General features: G+C 39.7%; 1 protein-coding gene across 1 annotated transcript in view; it reads left to right on the plus strand.

Moving 5' to 3' along the window:
* The window catches only part of TFAP2D (transcription factor AP-2 delta), a 52,010-nt gene extending 30,376 nt beyond the window's left edge, over window positions 1-21,634 (plus strand). The window contains 2 exon segments of the mRNA XM_033056366.1: window positions 2,688-2,801; window positions 16,389-21,634. Of these exon segments, the coding sequence (XP_032912257.1) occupies window positions 2,688-2,801; window positions 16,389-16,608 (334 nt within the window). The 3' untranslated portion in view covers window positions 16,609-21,634.
* The last annotated feature ends 3,471 nt before the right edge of the window (window positions 21,635-25,105 follow it).

Consider the following 25,105-nt stretch of genomic DNA (forward strand, 5'->3'; position numbering starts at 1 on the left):
CAGTGCTTCACAGCACAAGGTCTTCCATTGGATCAGAGGCACAGATACATCCACGTTTGCACTGACCAAACCAGAATACTGTGAATAATGATTTTATTGTGGAGTTGATTACAGCCAGCACAGACTAATCAACATCTGGCTCATGCACTTCTCTGACATCTGGTCCTTGGATAGTGGCAGCTCTGTCACACTCAGAATAAATCAGATTCTTGGGCTCACTCTTGCCCCACTCAACACCAGGTCTTTGCTTTGCCACTGGTAGGGATCATGGGCTGCATGGGCTCTTGTTTTGATACCCAGTACAGAATTTTTTCTCTTTTCTGGTCATAAACTGGATCATCTGACCATGTATCACGAATCATTGGATGCCTCCCATGCAGAGTGACCAGGAATATTTTTATTAATCTGTGCCCCACTAGGACAACACAACCACCTTCCTTTGTTTTTTTCCAAAACCAGTCCAGCTCAGCAAAAAACTGCCTACCCTTCTCCCTGCCACTACCCAGGTGATGTTTTACTGGTAGTGGAGGCTCTGAGACACCACTTTGCCTAGAAATCCCCTTGAAAAAAAAAAGTAGGTTGCTGCCTTTTGCAGGTTTTCATGTATAATAAAAAGTTTTTTTCTTTTCTTCCAATCTGCCAGCATTCAGTAAGGACTTTTGACACGTGAAGATCGAAGGGAACTTAATTGCACACTTGGTTCTGACACTTTCCTTTGTTAAAATAAAAGAACTTTTAAGATGAACTTTTTCAACAGGTAGAAAGTAGAGGTTGGAGGAAGGAGAGAAGAGTAGTGCTGACAGGGCCGACTGGGGATAGTGGATTGTTTAGAAGCCAAAATGACTGACTGTTTTCAGTGGTTGAAAGGAACTGTTTTTCCTCTAAGGACCTGATTCATTAAAAGTGTATGCTGCATTTACATACATTTCTGCTGAATACCTCTCTTTGCCTGAAAGGCTGGGGTGATGCTGTCTTTTCAAGCAGTCGGTGTCTGGGTCCGTGCAGATGACAAGCATTCAGAGAAGTGAGGCCTGGATGGGGTCCAGCAGCACAGCAGGAAATAGATTTCTGCATCTCTTCTTAGTCAAGAGAGAGCTGTCCAAGATCTCTGCTCCCAGTTGTATCACTGTGACAAAGTGAAGGATAAAACCAGTTTGCACAGTTTTCTTGCTTATAACTCAGCAGTGAGGGACTTCTAAAGACCAACGAGCTGAGTTTACCACTTTGTCCATTTTACCATGTCCCAAAGGACATCAAGGTGACAGTGAAGAACCCAAATTTTGTCTAGGACCTGGTGTGCAGTGAGTCCCCTGAAAGGAATCATGGACCACAGAGATGCTCTTTGGTATTAGAAACTGCCCCTGGGCACAATGATTGCATCTATGCTAACAAAGTAAACCACAGGCACTCTGAGTTACAGATTGCACTGTTCATGTTACTAAAACGTCAGAATGGCTCATTGAATCTCCCAAATATTTTGGGCAAGTCCTGGGAGACAGCCCACAGCAGGGTCTATTCTCAGGAAGCCACAGGATTTAGGAGACTGGAGGAGAATAATTATAGGGGTTATCAAATGTGTCAAAACGTCTGCAGGTGTGAGGGTGACCCTTGTGACTCTACACTTTGCTGTGTGGCACTCTTGCCAGGCTACAGGCAGTCACTGTGACCAGTACCAGGTTAATCCAACAAAGATCAGGGTCCCAACTGATCATCTGGAGGTGATAATGCCCTCCTGATCCCCCATTAGCACCTTTGTTTCCAATACAGCAATGGAGAACTCTGTGCTAATTTGGACAGGTCCCCTTTTCCCAATTAATTGAATCATAAACCAAGTGAAAGTAAGTGATGTCTGTTCACTCATGGTCCAAATAATGCTCTTCTGAGGACATGAGCTAAATGGACCTGATTTGGTTTCTTTTTTTAAAGGTTTATTGGTAGAATATTCCCAGGCTAATTTGCAAACAATTCGACAGCATAAGAACAAAAAGGCTTATTTTCAGATTTTCCTTGCTAAATCCTATCTAGAGGAATTCCAGAAATAAATTTGACCCCCAGGTACTAGGTAAGCTGAGAACCTCAGGGAGACTGAGTGGAGAGGGAAAACAGTAAGACCATCCATCCTTTACAAAGATAGGCTACTTTGCTATGGGAGACCAGAGACAGACCCTGAGTTCTCACTGCAAGGGTCCTGCCTACAACCCCTTTGTCTTAAGGGTGGGAGTCAAGAAGGCAAGTCCAAAATATCCAGGACTTCAACTTGCAGATAAAGCAGTGCCCACAATGTACACAAGCCCATGTACAAGTATTGGTGTATTTACACAAAGTAATAGAGAGTAATTTACCATTTCAGGCACATTCCAATGCTAGTTCACCATTCCTTTAAGCCTTGCTGCCAATGTAGGCCAGCCAAGCTAGACTTAACACTGCCAAACTGGGCCTATTCAGGGGAAAAATCACATTTTAAAAAAGTTCCACAGGGAAAATATTCCTGTTCTAGAGATTCTGTATGAGAATTTGGGGCAGGGAAGCCAGAGATGGATTTGTTAGTTTTAATTTTGTAACAACACTTCTGCCAAGCAATTCTGTTCTGAATGAGATCACTCAGGATAAGGTGGGAGTGTTTTGGGAATAACCTTTATGGGAAGGATTGCACCTGTTTTATTGAAGGATTTCCATTTTCCTTTTAGACAAATATGTAAAGAATTCCAAGACCTTCTAAGTCAAGACAGATCACCCCTCGGATCCTCCAGACCAACTCCAATATTAGACCTCGACATCCAGAGACATTTAACACATTTCAGGTATGATTTTGAAAGAGGAAACTAAAATTCCATGTTTCATTTAGACTGCATATGAAGTTTTAATGGTATTTGTTCCCTTACCTAAGAGCAAACAATTAATTAACACCCTTAATCCATGTTAGCTGTGCCTATTAAAAGTGCAGGTTTGCCCAGCAATGTAGTTCAAATTTGCTGCATTCAACTTTCTCCTAGACCAGAATCTGAGCTTGAATAAGATATTTTCTGCATCTACTCATCAAATGTCCCCAATCCAGAAATTGTCTTGCTTTAAATGTGACCAAAGCCCAGCTCAAAGTGGATGGTCCAGAAGCATGGAAACTCAAGTTCTGAACAAATGTAAATTAATCAAAGTAGAAATAATAGGAAGAAAAGGTTGTATCCTTTCCAATTAAATAAATGTTCCAGAAGCTCCTCTATGCTGCTGACATCATTTGATAGTGTCTTACCAGGACCATTTTATTAACTCTGGCTTCTGAAAGTACATTACCTAGTAAAACAATTTCACTGCACTAATTTCCAAACAATACTCTAAAATGAAAGTTGACTCACACTAACCAGACTGATGATATATTTAGACTCAGTTCTTGAGCAATATTTAATTAATACTGGTTTAAACAGGTTAAGAAACTGCTTTGAAGACAAAGACCCGTGGTACATGCATACCAAGTCCAAACATCATTAGAATTTTATCCTAATTATGTATAAAAGTGTATAGATGTTTTGGGGTCAGAAAGATTTATTAGCTCAGGAGCTGCTGTGCAATTTCACGTTTTTGCTTTAGGCAATGTGTCAGATACAGTCATGAGTGAGGTGGGATCTTCCAGAGGGCCACTTTGAAATAGAGGGTCATCTGAGATATCCATCAAGGATGAGTTTGATGGAACATCCTGGAGCTGCTCCTGTCTTTGCTCAGGCCACAGAAGGGAACACATCACTTGTGAGGCTAGAGATTGTTAATGTTTTCCACCCACTACCTAATATACAAAAAAAATGTGAAGCTGTGCTGGAGAGTTGTTTACAGACCATAATATTAAGCAAGTTTCATAGCCCTGTAAGGCTTAGGATTGTGCTGCATATTCTTTAGCACAACCAGCTGAGCCACTCTTCTTTCATTGGTTGGTCAGACAACTTCTGTATCCCAATGTCCAAATCTGTCAGTTATTAATTCTGATAGGTGCTGTGATAACCAGTGTGAGTCTCTCAGACTTTGAGGAATCCCAAAAATATTCATCATCCCATTTCTTCCACACGTGTTTGGGGTGGAGAGGCAAGGGTAATCCCCATCCACAAATGCACACATTCCTGACATTCCTGTCTATCCTTACACACATCTGGGTGAATCCTAGGTGTGTGAACACACCTGGACCCCCACTCCTATTCTCAAGCAGTGCTGTGCATGTGCACACACAGAGCACCCAGGTGTGTGTATTTTTCCATAATGCACACTCCAAAACACTCAACTACACGTGCACATCAAGAAAAAATCCTTATTTATGCAGAATGATCATAGAGGGATTTAAATAAGCTATCTGAGCTTGTGGAAAAAGAGATAATTCCCTATTACATACACACAGAGGAAATGTGATATGAAGTGGCTAATCCCCAAGGATTCCTGTTTAAAGTAGAAATAGCAGTCAGGATAAAATGCTGAAGGCTTCAGCTACAAAACTGTCAACTTTACAAAACTCTCTGATTGTGCTCAGGGAGTGATGAGTCCTGCCAGACCAGAGGTGGAGCTGTGACCAAATTCCTTTTCCAGCCTAGAGATGCTGGGTCAGATCAGCTTCTGACCTGGCTTCTAACTCTGCTCAGATGCCTGTAGGAGCTCCACTGCAGCCAGCCTTACATCTTCTCCACAGTGTCCAGGAATCTCACCTGTACAGCTCGAGAAATCTGAATTCAACAGGTCTAACATAGATGTTTACACTAGAATTTCTCTCTAAACTCCATTGGCTGAACATTCTGGTCTAGATCTCCATCAGACTGGGAGATTAGCCAACCACTACACACTAGACACACTGTGGACAGCTAAACCTAATGCAGGCAGAAAAATCTTATTCCCATCCCTAAATCCAACAGTTTTCACAGGTAGATCATCTCAACCCTCTATCACTACTTGTCTTCTTGAGATTAAATATCACAGAATCATAGAATGGTTTGGGTTGGAAGGGACCTTAAATCTTATCTTGTTCCAACCCCTTCTTTGGGGGAACTAGAGAGTCTTTAATGTCCCTTCCAACCCAAACCATTCCATGATTCTATGATATGATGTCAGAAACTGAAGAGATTTTTATGACCATAGGAAATCGAGGAATCACATAATATCTATTATTAAAATAAGTTCTAAGACTGAAAACTTTTTGAGGAGCTATAATATTGGATATCTACAGTAGAATTGGATCCATCCCCTACTACATTGGGTGAAAGGGAGTTTTCTTTAGAATAAATTCCCCTCAGCTGTTCAGTGTAGAGTTGTGTACTCCACTTTCTTGTGATGCTATTTGTTCTATGTTAATAATTAAGATCAGGGTTCACAGCCTGGCACAGATAGAAGCAGTTTTTCGCATTTCCTCTGTTTTAAATCTTCAAGTTCACACTTCTGTCGAAGTTTTTTCCACTGAGTCTTAGTTCATTGAGATCTGTAATGTGTCCAACCTGAAGCACAGGATAATCCCCAGAAGGGGTCAGAAGTGCTGGGTTTGCTCAAACTCCAAATCAAAGTTCACACAAAGCACAAAATGGGAAATCTTCAAAGGAGCTGCAGTGAGCCTGAAAATGGCTGGATTTTAAACAACATTATGAAAAAAAAACCCAACCAGTGGTTCTTGTACACCTCTGGTACAGCCCTGTTTGTGCAGCTGCTGTTTGAGATGTTCATCTGACCTGAATTCAAAATCTCAATGCTCCATGAGGAATGATTTTCCAATATTCAATCATGAATGATTGATGAGGATTCAGACCCCTAAATTCATAGCAGAAAATATTGTGCACAACCTGAGTCAGGGTCATTTTATGTTTTTTCATGCAACATTTCTCCCTTTTCAATATTTTAGAGGATCTTACAGCAGAGAAGTTCCATTTAACTTCAGTTACCAGTAGGTGTTGAATTTACTATATAAATTCAAATAATTTAAATATATTGATACTAGTAGATCAAAGTAGCAGAGAACAGCATTGGCCATCTCTGCTTCTCTTCATCTGCAGAATTTCTGGGTTTTTTATGCTTGGTCTGTAGCATTAGCCCAAACTTTTCCTGGGCACAGTGGTACATACATATCACCAATAAAAGTGTAAATTTAGAAACTTGGAAGCACCAGCTTATTACAACCCAGTCAGGTACCTTGCCTGTGTTATAAATTTAGATTTAGGGAAGTCTGCCTTTCCAGGGCTGGACCCAAACCTCATGGGCTAAGTGTTAGGGTAGCCCAGATTTCTAAGCATTACATAAATCTGCATTCAAGAAGAGGTGATACTGTGGGCTGCCCAGCCTTTCCTTCAGCTCTTTTTTGAGCTGAAAAGGTTGGAAGAGACCTTAAAGATCATTTTGTTCCAACCTCTCTGCCATGGGCAGACACTTCCACCACACCAGGCTGCTCAAAGCCCCACTCAACCTGCTCTTGCACTCTTGAACACAAATAGTCCTGAAAGCCCACTTGAGCAACCCCACCCCCAGTTTCTGAGGAAAAATGCATCATGAAATCATAGAACAAACAAGAAAACCCTGGAAAAATCCATTTCCATCACTAGTGCTGAGACACTTTACCCAGATGCAGGACAGTCTCTTTATTGTCCTCTAAAGGCTGATCTGTGCAAAGCACTTCTGAGTTTACTACAAAAGAGACAGCAAAGTCAGCACATCAGTACTAGAAAAGAACCTGAAATTTTCTACAGCTTTAATGAGAAGAACTTATTGTTCTCACCCTTTACTTTCAAAGTGGAGAGATCATGAGGTCTCTAAGGTCAGGAGACTAAAGAGGGAGAAGAGCAAGAGCAAAAGAAAGAGAAGCAAAAGTGAAAGAAAGGAAAACTTACATAAAACTTAGTTTCTTTTAAAATACCTTCTATTACTTATAATTCAGAGGTTTTTTTCCCCAGAATCCCACAGAATCATGTGAGGCTTCTGTGTATATGTGCATGCACCTCAGTATGCAAGAGGGAAAAGCTGGGGAGTTGAAGCTTAAACCAGTTTCAAATCCTACAGATGCCAGTAAAGCTGAGGTTTCATCTCTGTTTTTTAGACCTTTCTGGTTATATACATCTTCTTTAGCATTCTGAGTTCTCTGGGTTTGGATTCAGACCAGGTGAAATAGCTGTGAAAGTGAGAGACAGCTCTCAGTTGTCCAAGGTGATGGGAAGGAAAAGGGAGATTGCAGTGCTTAGAGATTGGAAAAGGATAGATGTGAGCAAAACATATGTAAGACACTGAGAATAATTCACTTTAGAAAAGCCCAGAACTGTAAACCAGGGTAATCATGACCTGCAGCAAGTGAAGACAAGTCTGCCTGCAGACACAAGAGCTCTGAGATACACACTCAGAGATTTTATGGCACAGTTCTGAGGTTGGATGACCCCCAATAACATAATCCTCTAAATCAGCAGAGCTGAATGGTGACATTGCAATAAACAGGTTCTTCTGCTGGATCTGTAACAGTGATAACCAACACATCCATCAAACCCCATCCTTTTCCTGCTGGCACTGTGCAGGTAGATCTGAGGCATGTCAGTATGGGAAATATCCACAGTCCCATATCACTCATCTCTGTGGTATTTTTGCATTACCCACATGTTTAGTGCATCCAGAGCAGAGAACCAGACCAGATGAACCAGTTGTTCTCAGTTGTGGAATTTCCTGCTGTGCAGAAGGGAAGTGTTTCTGTCACATTTCAAACAAGAAATTAAGACACCCCAAAAGATCACAAAAATTATCTGATGACTGTGTGATTTAGACCTGGACATTGGACACAACTATTGTAATGTTTGGATTCTTCTGTGGTTCCTTTAATGAATTTGGGCTAGACTACCTCTTTATGTCCCAAATAATTCCCAGGCACTGGTCAGCCTTGTCTCAGTTGGAATATTAGAATGGCCACTACTTTCAGGTAAAAAAACTTGTCTGACAGAGATGGGGCCAGGCTGTGCCAGATCACTCATGACCTGAGGAATTTCTGTATTCTCTTTGCTAATGCAGCTAAAGGTGAACCAACAGCATTCCTCAGCTTCAGTTTAAGAACCTTAGAGGGTCTCTGGTGACTGTGGGATCTAGGGTCCTTTCAGGTGTGAAGAGACATCCTGTTTCACATGCATCTGCCACTCAGATCAGCATTTAGGGTACCCCTCCAATTGGACCAAATATCCAAATCAGTAAGATGGTAATTTTAAAAAACAATTTATTTTAGATAATATTTCTCTTGAGTGGAGAGAGCACATACCTTCTTCTCTCTTCCACTTTACTGTCATATCTAAGATTCAGCCAGGAACCTGAAAGTCACACTGATGTCTTCTGTCTTTATCTTCTTAACCTGCCCTTGCATCAGAACAGCTTTGTTGTTTGTTGTGGTATTTTTTAATTTTTAGCAGAAATCTTTTCTTGGTTCTCCAAATCTCATGTAACCTAGAGTTAGCAGAAAACCATCAAAATAACACATTCTCTCTGGAAATCCAAACCATAACCTTTCAAAACTATGAGATTATACTCACAAGATGTGTCTGTTCTTGGTTTATTCATACAACTCCCTGACCTCATCAAACACCCTCTAGCCTCACTTGTTCACTAAATTTGGGTATAGACACATCTCTACATTTGCTTTTGGGTCACTTGTGTCTCTAAGAATCTGTGTTTTGGAAATTCAGATATCCTATAAGGCCATCCATCCTGTAGGGAAAGGAGAGTATCCACGATTATGCAGATGTAGTTGATCCTATAACTTCAAGGCTACATTTCATCAAGATGCAAAATCATACCCAGATCTCTATTTCATATATAAAAGATAAAGACAGCAGAAAGGCAAAGGGAAAACGACTTTCTTGTGTGACACTTCTTTTTCACTGCAGAAACCTTATAAAAACAGACACACAAAAAAATAATAGGTTCAGAATACTAAAGTTAGGTAATGAAAGCAATCAGCATCCTCATGGATTATGCTGTGTTCTGTGGAGCCACCCAGCTGATATGAAACGCCCTTCCCATGGAACTGTTTGAGACAAGTTTTGTCTGTCAGCCTCCTGCCATGCCTGGCATCACGCTGACGAGGTGACACCAAAAGTGACAGACAAGAAACCAGAGTCTCAGACTTTGGGAGCAGTGAGAAGCAGCATCCTTCTTTCCAAGGGGATAACGGAGCAATGAAAGGAGTTTTGAAGCTCAGCGTTTTTTCTAAACTGTAACAAGAAACCAAGCCCAAAGACTTACTCGGGGTTGCCTTCAAAGATGTGCTCACCCCTTTTATACATTGTTCTCTTTCTTTTTTTTACACTTCTTTGCTTATCAGGAGTAGAATAGCTTCTGTCATAATTCCACAGACTTCAGTTCACAGCAGCAGCCTCCTGTTTGGATGCAGGGACTGGAAGAAGCCTGGTGCACAATGAATTTATGGTGAAAAGCCTCTGGTGCCCTCTAGAGTTCCCTGATTTCCAGAGCTCCCTCAATCTTTGGATTTTGTTAACTGAGAGGAACAACGCTGCCTAATGCTAGGCTGAGGGAACAACAAATTATTTCATTTTTTTTTCTTTTTTTTAAATTTTATTTTTACTTTTTTTCCTAGTGTCTTTATTTACCATAAGTGTTAGAATGGCTTCTTCTGGGCTCTTTCCCTCACTTCCTTTCCAAGGGATTCCTTCTTTGATCTTTCCATAGTAAGGTCTCAATCAGGTTGTCCTGCTCTCCTGATGAACTAAACCTTTCTAATTTCTAATGTTGTTATGGGTTGTACAGTACCTTTAAAGTCACAATTTATGGAGTCAAGAAAACATAAAATATCTGTTTCTTTTTTTTACCTGATTCTTTAAAAACTGGTTACATAATCATGAAAAAAACCCATTCTTCAAAGAAGGGAAAAAATTTTGGGGCATGCTTAGATTTTCAACACATCACTTATGATTTCTTAAATCATTTAAGGCACTCTCTTTAGCTTCCCTAAGAAAAAGAATGCCTTCCCCTCCTTTCCAATCAAAAGGCTACAAAATTGATTGCACTTTGTCATAAGCATGTTCATAAATGCTAATTCTTGGTCTTTCTTATTTGAGGAGGGCAATAGGGCTTCTCAACTACCTTTCCTCACTGGAATAATTTATGGATGGCAGTAAATTGAATGAACCTCATCCATTTCTTTGCCTTCCCATAAAGTAAAGATGACCACTAAATGGTCAATCGTGGTCTACAGCTCAGAAACACTCACAATTTTTGAAGTTTGATCTGTTGCCTGGGCAATTTCTTAGTGTGGAAAATGAGTCCCAAAGTCTGAAATGCAGATCTGAAATAGATTATTTTACATTTGGGGCATCAGCTGTAACACTCCCCTCCTACTTTGGCTTTTACACATGGTAGAAGGAGGTCCATCTGCTTAGGAGGACAAGTCCTTAACGCACTATGAACAGGAAGCACAAGGGCCTAGTTTGAAGGCAACTTCTGTACTGTTCAACACTCTGATCCTATAGACTTCTTACCCCTGTAATACGCAATGCCCACGTTGATTTTTGACTATCAGTCAACTCATGTCATGGTTAAACCTTCTGGGCTTCTGAAGTTAGTTATCACCATTTAACTTTCTACACAACCTTCACAAGAGAGACCCTGAAATCAACACAAGCACCTCAAGGTCAATATTGTCACCTCTATATTCAGATGTTACTTGTGTCACTGAAGAGATACAAACATTTTACCATTTCCTTTACAACCTTTAAACATCATGTCATATCTTACCATCTGTCATCAGCTGTGTGCTGTTGAATTTGGATAATCATTGAGTTTTCACAGTCAAAGTTCTGAGAAAATCAACCAATAAGTTCAAGGTTGCTTTGTCTTCATTATTATTGTTTTAAAGGGCTTATTTATTTAAAATGAGGGTGTAAACATCCAGTGCAGATGGTCTCTTCCCCCCTACTGAGAGGGAAGCTGTTTCTTTTGCTTCATGTTGGAGCTTCACCAGCCTGGGGTGTGGAGGAGTCCTTGAGGTGGTTGCCAAACAAGACTCCAAGCCTTCAGGCACACTTGGATCTTTTCACTTTTAAGTAAGGCCATCATTAAAACATGAGCAGACATAATTGCATCATAGCACTGGGCAGAATTACAGGCAGATCTGGATGTCCTTAAGCACCAGGCTTTGTAATGTGTTGGCCTGATATTCATTGCCTTCTTTCTGCAGCTTTCCAACACCACAACCAGAGATTTCAACCTTGCCTCCTCAGAACAATAAATTGGTTTATAGGAGCTGTAGTGGGATGCACTACAAAGCTGAAAATACCCAGAAGACTCCATTATGAAATCACCACGTTTAATTTTAGGCTTATAAACCCAAATGAAAGTATGATAATGAAAGCAACTCCTTTCATAGGTGTGGAGCATACCAAAAATGAGCCAATTTCAGTGTGAGCTCAATTAGCCTGGAAAATCAGGCAGCTAAATTTGACTTTCAGGAAACATTTGAATGCTTTGCCATTAATCTTCTGTCTGTTATGTCTGATTTAAATGTAAAATCAGATTTTCTCCCAAACTTGAAACTTACTTTCATCAGCAAAGGGAAATTATCCAACTTTCTTGGATTTTTCAAAGACTTTAACTTGCAGAGAAGTAAAGACCACCAAAATTAGAGCAAGGGGAATTACTGATAGAAATGTAAGATAAAGTAGAAGATAATATCTCTCGGCCTTTTCCTGCTCATTACCTAAAGTGAGCCTAATAAAATACACCCTCACAGGAGCTTGGTAAGAAGGGCTGGTTAGAAATTTTCTATAAAATGATTTCTCTTAATAAGCTTCACGGGAAAATTAAAAGGCTCAGCATATCCCCATTTGTGGAGAAGAATATATTCATCAGGAACTGAAAGCAGAGTTACCATGAGACTCTGCAGCGCCATTTCACTAAAAAGAGGTGGCTTTTTAATAAGAAACACTAGGCTATGTTGGTGAGCTGCCATATTTAATGATTACTGGTGACTAAAAGGCTAAGCTGTAAAGGAAATAGACCCCTTACTCACCCAAAGCATTATTTTCCTATGACCATTAGTTTTTAAAAGAAGTTTTAGATTCTGCTCTGGATAAAGTAGCAGTTTCTTGGTACTTTTATGTAAGCTAGATGTCTGAGTTCTCATGTAGTCACTGAAGATCTAGGGCAAGATATAGCTGAGCCTTTTTTGGTGCTATTAAATGTTCCATCAGTCCACTGCTGCTTTAAAAGGGCCCTGGTCCCCTCTAACCCCTCTGTATTATTGCCTGTTCACATGACATAGATGCAGGTACCACAGACCATCTCAAACACCCAAATCACATTTTTATTTGGATGGAGCCCTGAGTGTAGCCAGGAGAATGGTGCAGCTCACCTTAAAGGAGACACATCCATTTAATGTGCTAATTCATTCTCCAGGCTTCTCTGACTGCTGACCAGGGCTCAATTCATTTGTATAAACAATTTGAGATTCACAAAGGTAACCTGCCCAGTGTTAGAACTCTAGCAGCAGGCTGGACCTCAGTCTATATCATCTGTCAAACCTGTACAGATGTTCCAGATGTCACAAGACATCAAAACATTGTAGACTCTTACAGACAGGAAACTACATTGAGTCCCCTTTGATGGCAATGAGATTTGGGCATTGTTGATGTTTACACCTACAAGTTGGCACCAACACTTACATACCTTAATATCAGATTTTGTCCCATTCTGGTATTTTCTACAGTCTTGTTCAGCATTCAGAACATTAAAGTTTGTTTTTTACCCCTAGAGGTTCTGAGACAATCCCCCTAAGTTTTGAAGGTAGTATTCCCACTTCACTTCTCAGGGTCTTTTGAGCTGTCGAACGAACACAGTTTCATTCCTTTTGTTTCCAAATTGAAAGTTTCAAAAATTGTAGGCCAGAAAGTTTCTTTTCCATTTAATCCTGTATTAGACTTACTCTTTACTTGACCTCCTCAGTCTCTACAATACCTGAAAGCAGATGGCAGCCAGGTGGGGTTTGGTCTTTCCTCCCAGGAAACAAGTGATAGGACATGAGGAGACAGCCTTGAGTTGAGCCAGGAGAGGTTTAGATTGAATATCAGGAAAAACTTAACTGAAAAGAAGGTCAGGTATTGGAACAGGCCCAGGGAAATGCTGGGTTCACCATCCCTGAAAGTGTTCAATAATCACATGGATGTGGTTTTTAGGGACATGGTGGAGGTGGGCTTGGCAGTGCTGGGTTAATGGTAGCACTGATGGTCTTGGTGGTATTTTCCAACCGAAATGATTCTATGATTATATGGTTTGCATCTACTGGAAATAATGAATGATGAATGAATGAATGAATGAATGAATGAATGAATGAATGAATGAATGCAGATATTGCCAGCTTCTGTAATACATACGCTAGTTTCTTTTACTTGCAAGATCATGCCGATTTTTACATCTCAGTGTAGTCAGTTCCCCAAATCAAGACTCAGAAGTTCATACAAGTTGTGTAAAAATCATGCAATAACATAACTACTAATGAATACTTTTAATTTCCTTTTTCTTGCTTACTGTTTTGGCAAACTCCATCCATTTTAATTTCTCTGAATTTGAAGACCAGAAATTATGATAAACTGTAACATAAAATCATTAAATCACTTGACTCCTAAAGTGACTTGAAAGGGCTCAAAATACTCACATATGCTACTGGTCCAGTTTTTACAACTATTTAGACTATGACTTGCAATGATGATGATTTTTATTTTTGCCATGCCAGGCATACCTAAAAAGAAAATAAAATTAAACTGAGGTACATTTACCACTTTTTAATGCTAAATTAGAAAGATCCAGCTATTGATACAAGTCCAAACTTCAAGCGTCCAAACTTTCTGTGGCATTATTAATTGATGTCTGCAAAATATTGCTTGTAAATATTTAATTATCATTTTCCTCACATTACTAACTGGGGATAAATATAAATCCCTGCTTTGAAAAGTGCCTGGAGACTGATAGATAAACATTCTAAATGCTAGTTATTTGTAAATAGCCTTTTGGAGACCTTTTATAAAGGCTATGCCACTCCCAATCTGAAATGAAGACTTATTTCCATATTGAGCACTCATTTTGGATAGAATTCACATATTTTTGGTGTCTTCCCCATGATACCAGCTTTCCTATCAAATAGGTTTTCTCATGTCTAGGAGACAGAAAGGTGGCCCAAAAAATATCTTGAAGCCTTTTCCACATGGGTTTTTTTGATACTTACAAATCCTACCAATTGTCCATGTCCCATAAAACCTCCTTCCCTTAGTGCCTACATTTTCACCTTTTTCTAAAAACCTGGAAAAACTGAGGACCCAAAGTCCAGAGGAGATAGGTCACTGAAGTGAAATATTCCTATTTCTAACCCTCACACGGGTCTCTGCATCAGACCAGGATTTACTGATGTGGTGCCCAAGACAGCCAGAGTCACTGTAGGGACAAAATCTTAACTACCAGGAATAGGAAACAGTAATTTTTCATTGTCAGAACCACTGTGATGTGGGTTTTCTTTTCCCCTCACCCAAACCAATATAAGTATTGATTTCTCAAAAATGCTCACAAACTCAAAAATTAGCTTCTGTTCTTTTCATCTCCTTTCTTCTCTGCAAAGGTTTAAAACAACTGAAATCACTTTTGAAAAATTTCAATGTCATTTCAACTTTGAAATAATTTTTAAATTTATGTTTTTAAATTAAAACTAAAATGTGGACGATTAGGGCAGGGTTTTCTGTTTTCACATACCACTTATCAAAATGAATTATTATAACAAGGAGAACGATGTGGTTGCCCAGAGTAACTTTAGTTTTTTTGACCTTTCTGGTCATATTTTACTACACACATAATTTTTAGGCAAATGGCACACAAATTCAATTGCCTAAAAACTGGTTTCTAGTAGCACATCCCATATCCTATGGTAGCTGGGACATCTTGCAGTCTTGTATCCAGCTCTGGGGTCCCCAGCACAGACAGACATGGAGCTGTTGGAACAAGTCCAGGAGTCCATGAAATGGCATAAGGGCAGGAGCAGTTCTGCTACAAGGAAAGGCTGAGAGGATTGGGATTGTTCAGTCTGGAGAAGAAAAGGCTCTGGGGAAGCCTTAGAGCCCCTTCCAGGACCCTAACAGGTTCCATGATAGCTGGAGAGGGACTTTGGATAAGGGCATAGAGTGACAGGAAAGGAGGAGAGGCTTCCAACTGAGAGAGGGCAGGGTGGATGGGATATTGGGAAGAAATTCCTCCCTGTGAGGAGGGTGAGGCCCTGGCAGAGGTTCCCTAGAGAAGCTGTGGCTGCCCCTGGATCCCTGGAAGTGTCCAAGGCCAGGTTGGATGGGGCTGGGAGCAACCTGGGTAGTGGAAGGGGGATGGAATGGAATGAGATATCTTTAAGGTCCCTTCCGATACAGACCACTCTGAGATTCTATCATCTTCAGAGAGATGGTATCCAAGAGATGAGACTTGTGGAAAACTTGCAGACTTCTGGATCTACAGGTTGCAGCCAGGAACAATGACAATAAAAATCCAGTGTTTTAAAAACACCTTATTTAGGTGTTTAGATGAAAGGTGGAACAGGGCAAATCTACCAGTAAATTCACCACTACCAGGGAAATCATTAGAACTGTGTTATTTTTGCCAATAATTAGATAGGATTGTCCATTAATTCAGCCTAGCTGAACCATCCCTATGTGAAACATTTTCTGTTCACCACTTGAGCATGGGGATTGGCCAAGGGTATTGGTCAAGGTCTATTCCCAACAGGAACTTCAGCTCTCACCCTGTTGGATGGTCCAGGAGCTTAGCAGCAAGGAAATGGCCAAATCATGCCAATTGTGCTGAGGGTTGGGGATGGTATCCTTGGCTTTGCCAGCCTTATCTTCATGTAGAATAACCAGGTCATGTTTAAGAGCTATAATATCACAGAATCAATAAGGTTGGAAAGAATTCCAAGATCGTCAAGTCAACCAAGTATGATCCAGAATTGTGAATAAACCACACAGAATTCCTTTTATTTACCCAAGAAGTGTGAGCCAAACTTTATGACACTGGAAAATTAGCAATGCTGGAGAGCTGAGGGCATGGATTCTGTCTTGGCTTCTCTGAAGTCAACAGCCCCATGTCAGTCTGCACTTGCTGAGTGTGTCCCATGGTGTTTCAGAACTGAGGCTCCACCAAAAACAACCTTTGAAGCTGTATGCAGTCTGCTCTTTGGCTCTATTCCTTTCTTTTCTGCTTCTCCCACAGGTAATAAATAGTTTAGGGAGCAAATCTTGAATTTCACTATAGCAAAATGAGCACACTGTAAACTCCTCGGTGTTTGTGAGCGCATTGATATTTATGTACGTGTGTGTATTTCTTTCCCTTTTTTTTTTTTTTTTTTTTTTTTTTTGTTTCTTCTGTCTCCTTCCCATTTGTAGTTTGATCACTCATGGTTTTGGAACTCCTGCAATATGTGCTGCCCTAAGCACTTTCCAAACTGTTCTCAGTGAAATGCTGAACTACTTGGAAAAGCACACATCGCACAAAAACGGAGGAGCGGCGGAATCCGGCCAAGGACACGCCAACTCGGAGAAAGCCCCCCTGCGGAAAACTTCAGAGGCTGCTGTGAAAGAGGGCAAAACAGAAAAGACAGACTAGCTACATCAAACAGAATCTATTTCGAGAGAGTCTTGCTGCTGATATTTTTTTTAAATATATATATCATTGAGGGCAATTTATCTCCAGTGGACCAAATCCAAAAAAAGAAAAAAAAAAAGGGGGGGGAAAAAAAGAAAAAAATAGTAAAAAGAAAATAAAAAAATAAAAAAGAAAGATTAAAACAGAGAGAAAGAGAGAGCGTGCGAAAGTATTCAACCCTAAGAACAGCAGTGTACATAATTGTGTGATGAAATTGTCACTTTTTTAAAATTTATGTTGCTCTAAACTGCTTTTTTGTGCACGTAGTATTTGATTGTTCTGAATGATACACTAACACTGTTTTTTATAAGCACTTCTGGACTTGGCTGAGGTGGCACATGAAATTTGAAGCACTTTCTTCTCCGGCAGCAGGGTTAGGGTCAGTGCATCAGTTGTGGGACACGCAGTTCCAGCATCCTGACTTTGCTTGCATGCTGGATAGATTGAAAGAAGGGCTTCCTCTGGTCCATTGGAAATGCCTGACTACTCACCTTCGGGAAAACAATATGGAAATCTGGAAAAAGAGGAATTCTTGGGTCGTGGCACAAATGAACCGTCCTGTACATGGGAATGTACAATAAAGCTGCGCTGGAATGAGGCCAGAACCTGTTGGGAATCTGTCCTGACCATTCAAGCAGCAGCCATGGTGTCTCTTGTGAGAAGAGCATGGCAGACTAACAGGAAAACAAACCTTGGTAGTCCCAGTAAGAGCCCTGATCCCTCTGTGAACTCCAGTTTCAATGACAGCATGGGCTTCTGTCCTGTTTCCTCAGCCCCTGGTCCCACAGCACTCTGCCGTACCTGGGTCTCTCTCCAACACAATCAATGCAGGCAATTGGAGTCACCTTTTGTGTTGCCTTGATTTTATGATGCTTTCTTTCCTTCAACAGCTTGTTTCTGCAGCTTTATTGTCTTTATAAATCCAGATGAGGTGCAGAGGTCTAAGAGAATCCACTCACTGGAAATAAAATAAAAACAAAATGACAAATGAGACAGATTGGCTTAGTCCACAGCAGCTGAGTGGCAATAACCTTGCTAATATACTTTTGAAATACTATTTTACCACCTACCACACATCCTCACACAGAAAACATGGCAGGAATAGCTTGAGTCAAGACTCTGAGTCTAGGGACTTTTTCCAGTCACATTCTAACTCTTCTTCAACAAGACCTTTATTCCATTCTTTTTCTTGCTTCTCTGCCATCACCTTATTGGGAAAGTCAGGAAGGAATGGTATTACTGGGAGGGCTTGATGTTGTCCATCTAAACTCTCTTTAAGATCAGCAGAACCAGGCCTTTTCTTCCAAGGGACAATTCAACTCTTTCTGTGGTAGGAAAAAATGTAGTTGTCCATGTGTAAATGTTTAGAGCCATTTGAGATGTTTTAGGTGTCTAAGACAGCCACAGAGTTTTGACAGTTGACATGAAACCTTTAGGAGAACTGGGCTCACCTGGAGGAGCTGGAGGATCCAGAGACAGCACTAGATAACTGTGGGTGACAAAAGCTGTCACACACATTTTCACTTTCTAGATGTTGTTAGAGTGTTTTACACCTTGGATGATCAGTTTAGACTAAACCTAGAGACTGCAACAAATAGGTGTTTAGAGTCAGATACAAGGAATCAAACTGAATTAACAAGACCACCCTCACCTTCCAAATTATGGAAGGTAATAGAACGATGATGGCATGATGCTGTTCCTCTCAAGGTCAGTGAGGACATCACCATGAGAAAACCCTCTAAAAGTAAGGACACCCTGATTTTTTATTTAAATAAATCTAGGGGAAAAAATCCTATGCTTTTTGTCCAGATTTGTCCTAACTGAGGGTAGGTTTATAACTCAGACACCTGCTTTAGTGCTATCCAGTCACCATTCTGTGCTGAGGGAAACAGGTGTATCTCCATGGGACTCCACCTCCTTAACACACCAGGATCAGATAAGTGCCTCAAAAATTCAACTTTATCAAATTAATTTAATGAATTTGTACCAGTACTTCTGGAGAAATCAAATGAACAGTCCTCAGAGATGTCTTCAGCAGAAACGCTGTGGAACTGTCCTAGAACATGAAATACTTGGTGTGGAAGTAGGTAACCATGATTAAAAGTGAAAAACAAACTCATTCTGCTTTTTTAATTGCTCAATCTGAGGGAGAGGGGGAAAAATGAAAACTTTGGCTGAGTCAGATATGCAGATTTGCCACGTGTGTAAAATATGTGCAAATTAAAACAACTTAATTTGAACCTCTATTTCAAGATGTGGATAAATTTAAATTAGAATTCATTTGGGAAAAAAATACAAGGAAAAGTTTTTTTTAAAATCCTTTTCAGATTTTTCCACTAAAATATCAATTTTTGGAGAAGAAGGAATAAATGGTTGAGCAAATAAATCTGTAAAACTGTTGGGAAAGCAGCATTTTATTACCATTAAATCAAAATGCTTAACATTGGAAATATTATGTATACAGCCTGATATGAAATATTTGCCTATTCAGGATACATTCCAAGGTCCCAACAATAATTTATTTCAAGACTTGTGACTCTTGCTGTTACATAACCACTATGAGTGTCTGCTCTGCAGGCAACAGATTATTTTTGGCCTGGATTACCCTTTAATCTATTACTATTAATAAATCTGAGCATACTTCAAGCCTAAGAACTTCCAGTTTTTGGCTTAATGACCCCTGAATATTTTTGTTAAGGGTCCATACAGATCTGATTCAACTGATTGAACTGCTATATGTTTTTTCCATTAAGAAGTTGTTTCTTTTCCATGTCAAATGTTCTGGTTTTTCCCTTAGTACGTTAGCACATTTTAAAAGCAAAATTCTTTTTAAAACGTGGCTGCAAGTTTGCTGACATTGGCAGGCTCTCTATTTTTTATTTTCAATTGCACTTACCAATTTTATTGAACAATAATTATCACTGCCTTTTCTGCTGAATTAGCCATCTGAGCAGTTTGGTGTCAAAATACCTTTAATTGTTGGCATTGGAACTTTCAGTGAGGTTTTAAGCAATGAATTCACTGATGTTCCTGCTAAAATCTCAGTTTAGGTTCTCATCCACTTGCATTCCTGTATTGTCCATGGGAACATGCCCATCTTCCCATGGTGTAGTTTTGGGGGTTTTACTATTTCCTTAGTCCTTGTCTCTGTGGAAACATTGGCATGCCAAAACACATTCATGACCTAGATAAACCTGAAGGAAGCTCATGGTCTGGAGTTAGTTGGTGCTCTCTGGTGTCAGATTGAAGTATATTTGTACCTCTTTGATTTGGGGATTTATCCAATCAGAAGAAGAGGGGAAACAAAATCTTCCTTTAAGAGATCATGGAAGTGTTTATTCAATGTCAAAACCATCAACTAAAAGTTCATGGCCAGGCCAATCAGTCATTATGATTGTTGGACCCCAAAAACTGATTCATAACCCAAGTGCTGTCTGAGTAGTTGGATTCTGTTGTGCTTTAGCCCATTGCTCAGCATGAGTTACACCTTTCCCACCACCAATCTCAAAACATTTTAAACAGGTCCCTGAACTTGCTCCTTATCCTAAGTCCTGGCACATTCGACTCACAAAGAGCAGCTGCTGACTCTTAGATTTAGTAGCTAATGACTCATGGAACAAACACACTAACTACAAACTTATTTTTCTAGAGCAAGGTGTTACTCACTGAGTACAAACAGCTCTTGTGCTGACTAAGCTTGGAAGGTGAGTGTGGCAGAGCAGGAGAAACATTCCCACCTCTGCCCTGAGATTTGGTTCTCTGTTCACACACAGCTCTCATCTAGCACCATTACATGGTAGATGTGATGTAGTAGAGTTTTACCAGAAGATGAGAACTGGAACAGAGGGGAGGGAACCACAGACAAGTAGTGATGACTCTGCCACCTACAACTGAAGGCTGTCAATAACTTTGTCCTTCGTGCTGCCATCTCTACCCTAACTCTTTCTAGGTGTCATTCTGTTGCCTTGGAGAACTGTCAGAAGGGGTGAATTTAGACCTTTCATTTGCTTCCTTTTTAATGATAAACGCCAACATTCGTTGGGAAAAGACTTCAGCTCTCCAAATCAACATGGAATCTGCTCTTTGAAGCTTCTCTTTGACTTTTCCTAAAACCAGAAAAATCTGCTACAAAGCAGGCACAATGTATAGTCCTTCCAAATCCCGGACCTCTGTGTAAATATTTCCCCAGTTCATCTCTTCCTTTGGACGTGACTCAGTGGCACAGGCGCAGCTCACAATTTTGCAGCCAGGCTCAAGAAGGGCTCTTTATTGTCCTAAGAGCCAGTTTTAACTTTACAATCTCTAACTGCTATTTTTTTGTTTGTTTGTTTATTTGTTTCCTAATGCCAACAAGCAATTTTGGTCTTAGATGTCTTAGGTGTCCAAAAGGGCTGCTGGTGAATTCCAAGGTCATTTGACTTTCATTTATCCTTTGGAGAAATAGTTCTGCTGCTCTGATTCTTTATTTCTAAGGACAAGAAGAAAAAGCATTAGTAGAAGGCACAGGCCTGCAACAAATGGAAGAATCAGTTATACAGGAATTGTATTTATAAAATTATCCTTTGCCTCTGCCCTCATTACAGGTTTAACAAGTATTCACATACAGCTCTGTGGGGAATGAGGGAGGAAGATAAAGTCATTTTCCTTTGCCAGGTGAAGGTCATTTGGAGAGGTCTGATCTTTTTTATTGCTATTCTTTACTTTTCTTTATTTTGTACAATGAATTTTGTTCTGTACAGCAGCTGTTGTGATTGTATTTAAATGTGAGTGCGCACTTGGTCACCAACAAACAATGTCCTAATAATTGCTTTGGAGTTTTGGTTTAGTTCTTTTCCTTCCACTTAACTTAATTTATAATTCAGTGGTGAAAAACATAATCTTTTATATTTCTATTTCCTATACAAGCTACCTGTTTTACATGAGTCTATGAAGATAATGACCACATTTGATCAAACATTTCACGGCAATAAAATCTATGTTGATTTAACCCTGAATCGTCTGGTGCTTCAAACTAATTTCCATTTCTGAATAAAGATTATCAAACTTGACCAGGAACCAGATCTATGACATTACAACACCTAGAATTTTCATCCAACAGGTAAGACATACAAAGCAGATAAACGATAAAAATATTATTCTGAAATTACAGCAAGGAAATCAGTTTATACAGAGATTAAATTTGGGATTTATCCCACTTAAATGTGACTATGTTAAATAGATATCTGACAGAATCTGTTCACCAGAGTTAATGATTTTGTATAAAGAGAAGATCTAATGCAAAGCAATATGTACTGTCCTAAAGCAGGAATCCAGACTGGTTGGGATGATTTATATTAGATAAGTGGTAGATTAGGTTAGGAAAAGTAGTAGGAGTTCTCATGTCTATTAACTCATGATGGATGCACCCTAGAAAACTTACTAACCCTTAATATTTAACATTTAGAGGCCCTCAGATGTGCTTTTCCCAAAAATGCACAGAAAGGTTGTGACAATGCTGGAAATCAAACCCTGATCCCCACAGCCTCAAACCAATTGTTTAATCTTCTCCCTGAAAATTTGCAGCAATTCATTTCCAAATTCCTGTTCAGCCAAGGGTCTGGGCTAACTGCCACTGCTCCCACTCCAGATTTTGATTCCAATACTGTGGCACAAAGTTTGACTCTTTCCAGGCAGAAACAACAGTCCAAAAAAAGTCTTTAGACGTAAATAATATCCTCTTTCAGTTATGACTTGGAACAACTTTAGGTTGGAGGTTTAGCCAAACTTTCCAAAAACACATGGATTTTAAAATTTTCACTTACAATTAAATAAAAAAGAGCAAAATTATGTGTTTTTAACACCAATTTTATGGACATACATATTCAAAACTGTTTGGAAACCTGATGACAACCCTTCATTCTGTGTTGCTTCAGTGCCTCTTTCAGGACTGACTTTCTGAGCAATTCTAGGCAACACACCAAGGGCAAAGCTGTAGCAGCAGAAACTTCAGAAGAGTTTCAGGTAGGAAAGGAAATGCGTTGGGATGAAGTTCCCACATATTTAAACTTATTTTACACAACTGTCACCTCTGTTCCCTAACAAGTGAACTCTCAATAATTAATACTGTCCAGGAAATACAATTCCCCAGGTGTTACTGTGGATACCTCTGATCAATTCTGTATGTGCTCTTCTGAAAATTAGAGGAAATGCAATGGTGACAAATTCATGAGAGGCTGCTTTTCCTATTTCTCTTCACTTTGGTGAGATAATTTTTCCACACAGTCCATTAAAACAAAAAGAAGAAAATTCCACTGAGATTTGCAGAGGTGCAGTGCCTAAGTACAAGTCAAATGCTCAAAAGTAGCCTCCACGTTGTAGACAGTGCACCATACAAGAAGATGAAAAGGAAAAAACAGTAATAGAAAAAAATTAATCTCTGTCAGATTTTATATGCAAACAGTATACAGAAAGCTTGGGCAAATTTGCATTCAAAGTAAGAGACCAGGCAAAAAATTGATTGAATCTGTAAAATACCAAGTGTCCTGAACTCCAGGAATTAGCAGAGTTGTCCAAGAATGAATGGTAATATTATCCCTTGTCTCAACAGCAGAGCTCCCACTTGTTATATTTTATTTATATTTTGCTGGACAGTGCAGTTTAGTTTCTAGGCAGGGACCAAAAACTTAACCTAACAAAATCTAACCTCTTAACTCCCGTTCAGGTTCACCTTCCCATAAAAGAACATGAATAAGAAATTAATGGGAAATTCAAGCCTTAATGGAAAGGGCATTTTGCTCTGGGCAGAGTTTATGTTGTGGAGTTTTTTAATGGAAAGATATTTGAATTAGTGATATATAAATGCAGCTCCTGAAGCAACTCAAAATGTCAAGACTTGGAGGCTGGCCCTGTCTGCCCTGTCTGACTCCCACTGCTTCTCTAGAAGGATCAGGGTCTTACAGCTTCACTTTATCTGCCAATCCTTTATGTATGTTTTGGATTCTCAAGGAAACATGGAATGGTGCTGAGCATCATCTCTCAGCAAGAATAAATGCACATTGCATTTGTCTGTCTGCATGCACAGCAGTAATATTTTCGTTCAGAGGTCCCCACTATAATCTACATCTTAATCTGAAGAAAAGGAAGTGAGGGAAGACCTTTTGGGTCTCTACAAGTACCTGAAATAAGGTGGTGGTCAGCTGGCTGTCAACCTCTTCTCCCAGGTGACAAGTGACAGGAAGAGAGGAAATGGTTTCCAGTTGCACCAGGGGAGATTTAGATCAGATATTCAGAAAACTTTCATCATGGAAAGTGCTGCAAAGCATTGGAACAGGCTGCCCAGGGACATGGGGAAAACAGCATGTGGAAGTGTCACTTGAGGACGTGGTTTAGAGGTGAACATGGCAGTGCTGGTTGGATTTGATGATCTTAAAGTTCTTTTCCAACCTTAATAGTTCTGTGATTCTGTGATCCAAAGTCTTAAACTGAGCATGAGATGGCAGGAAGATGATCCCTTTACTGCTATCACCCAGAGATACCTGGTTTTCACATCTGGGGGGTTTTCTTTATTAATTAATGCATTTAACACGAATATTAATGAACCTCTCTGGGCATCATTGTGGTCAGATAAATTAAGGTGTTATCAAAGCACTGAACCTTTGCCAATTAACATACAGTGTGAAGCCAGTAAGGAAACTACACAGAAAATTAGAAATGGCCAGTAGAGAGCATCTAAAGGGAGCTGGATGTTCTGTGAATAAACTGCTGGAAGTATGCCAAGATATTATCTCCTTATTTGTCAAATTTGGATCTGAGAAATAAATGGGTAAACTTTCCCTTTAAAATTGTCTATGATGTGAAAATAAAAATGAAAGATGAGCAAGCAGATAAAAATCTTGCAGAATGAGCTACGGACAGGTGTATGAGGAAAATAGCTTTGAAATTAGGATTTTTGAATCACATTAAAAGTTTATGTTTCTTCCCCTTTATTCCTATCAACTAAAACAGAAACCAGAAATCCTGTGTGGTAAAACCCCTTTTGAAAACTGCATTGGGGGAATATGTGGTGGCACCAATTGTTGTGAGTGTAAAAAACAAAAATCTTTCATGCTTGATTAACAAGCCAAGCACACTGTGGCAGCAGAAGAAGCTTTTGTGGACCCACTCTTTTACTTTTGTAGCAAAATGAATTGAGAGGTACCACTGGCCTTTGCCTGCTTTTCATTGTTACCATACAATTAGTTTTTAACTCCATTTAATCTGCCTTTCACTGAACCCCTAAACAAAAGCACATCTTTGCACAGGTCTCTAATTTTAGTCAGGTATAAATTTAGACAAGTTGGTTAGAGTAACTCCATTGATTCTAGAGGAAGCCTAGTTTGATTAAACACCTAACTTTCAAGTAGAAAGGGGAAAACCCCACACTAAACTTACCTTCAGTTAAAATTAAATGGGAGGAACTTCTAATCATTAATTCAGCTCA

This window comes from Catharus ustulatus, chromosome 3 (assembly GCF_009819885.2).
Source record: "Catharus ustulatus isolate bCatUst1 chromosome 3, bCatUst1.pri.v2, whole genome shotgun sequence".
Lineage (NCBI taxonomy): Eukaryota > Metazoa > Chordata > Aves > Passeriformes > Turdidae > Catharus > Catharus ustulatus.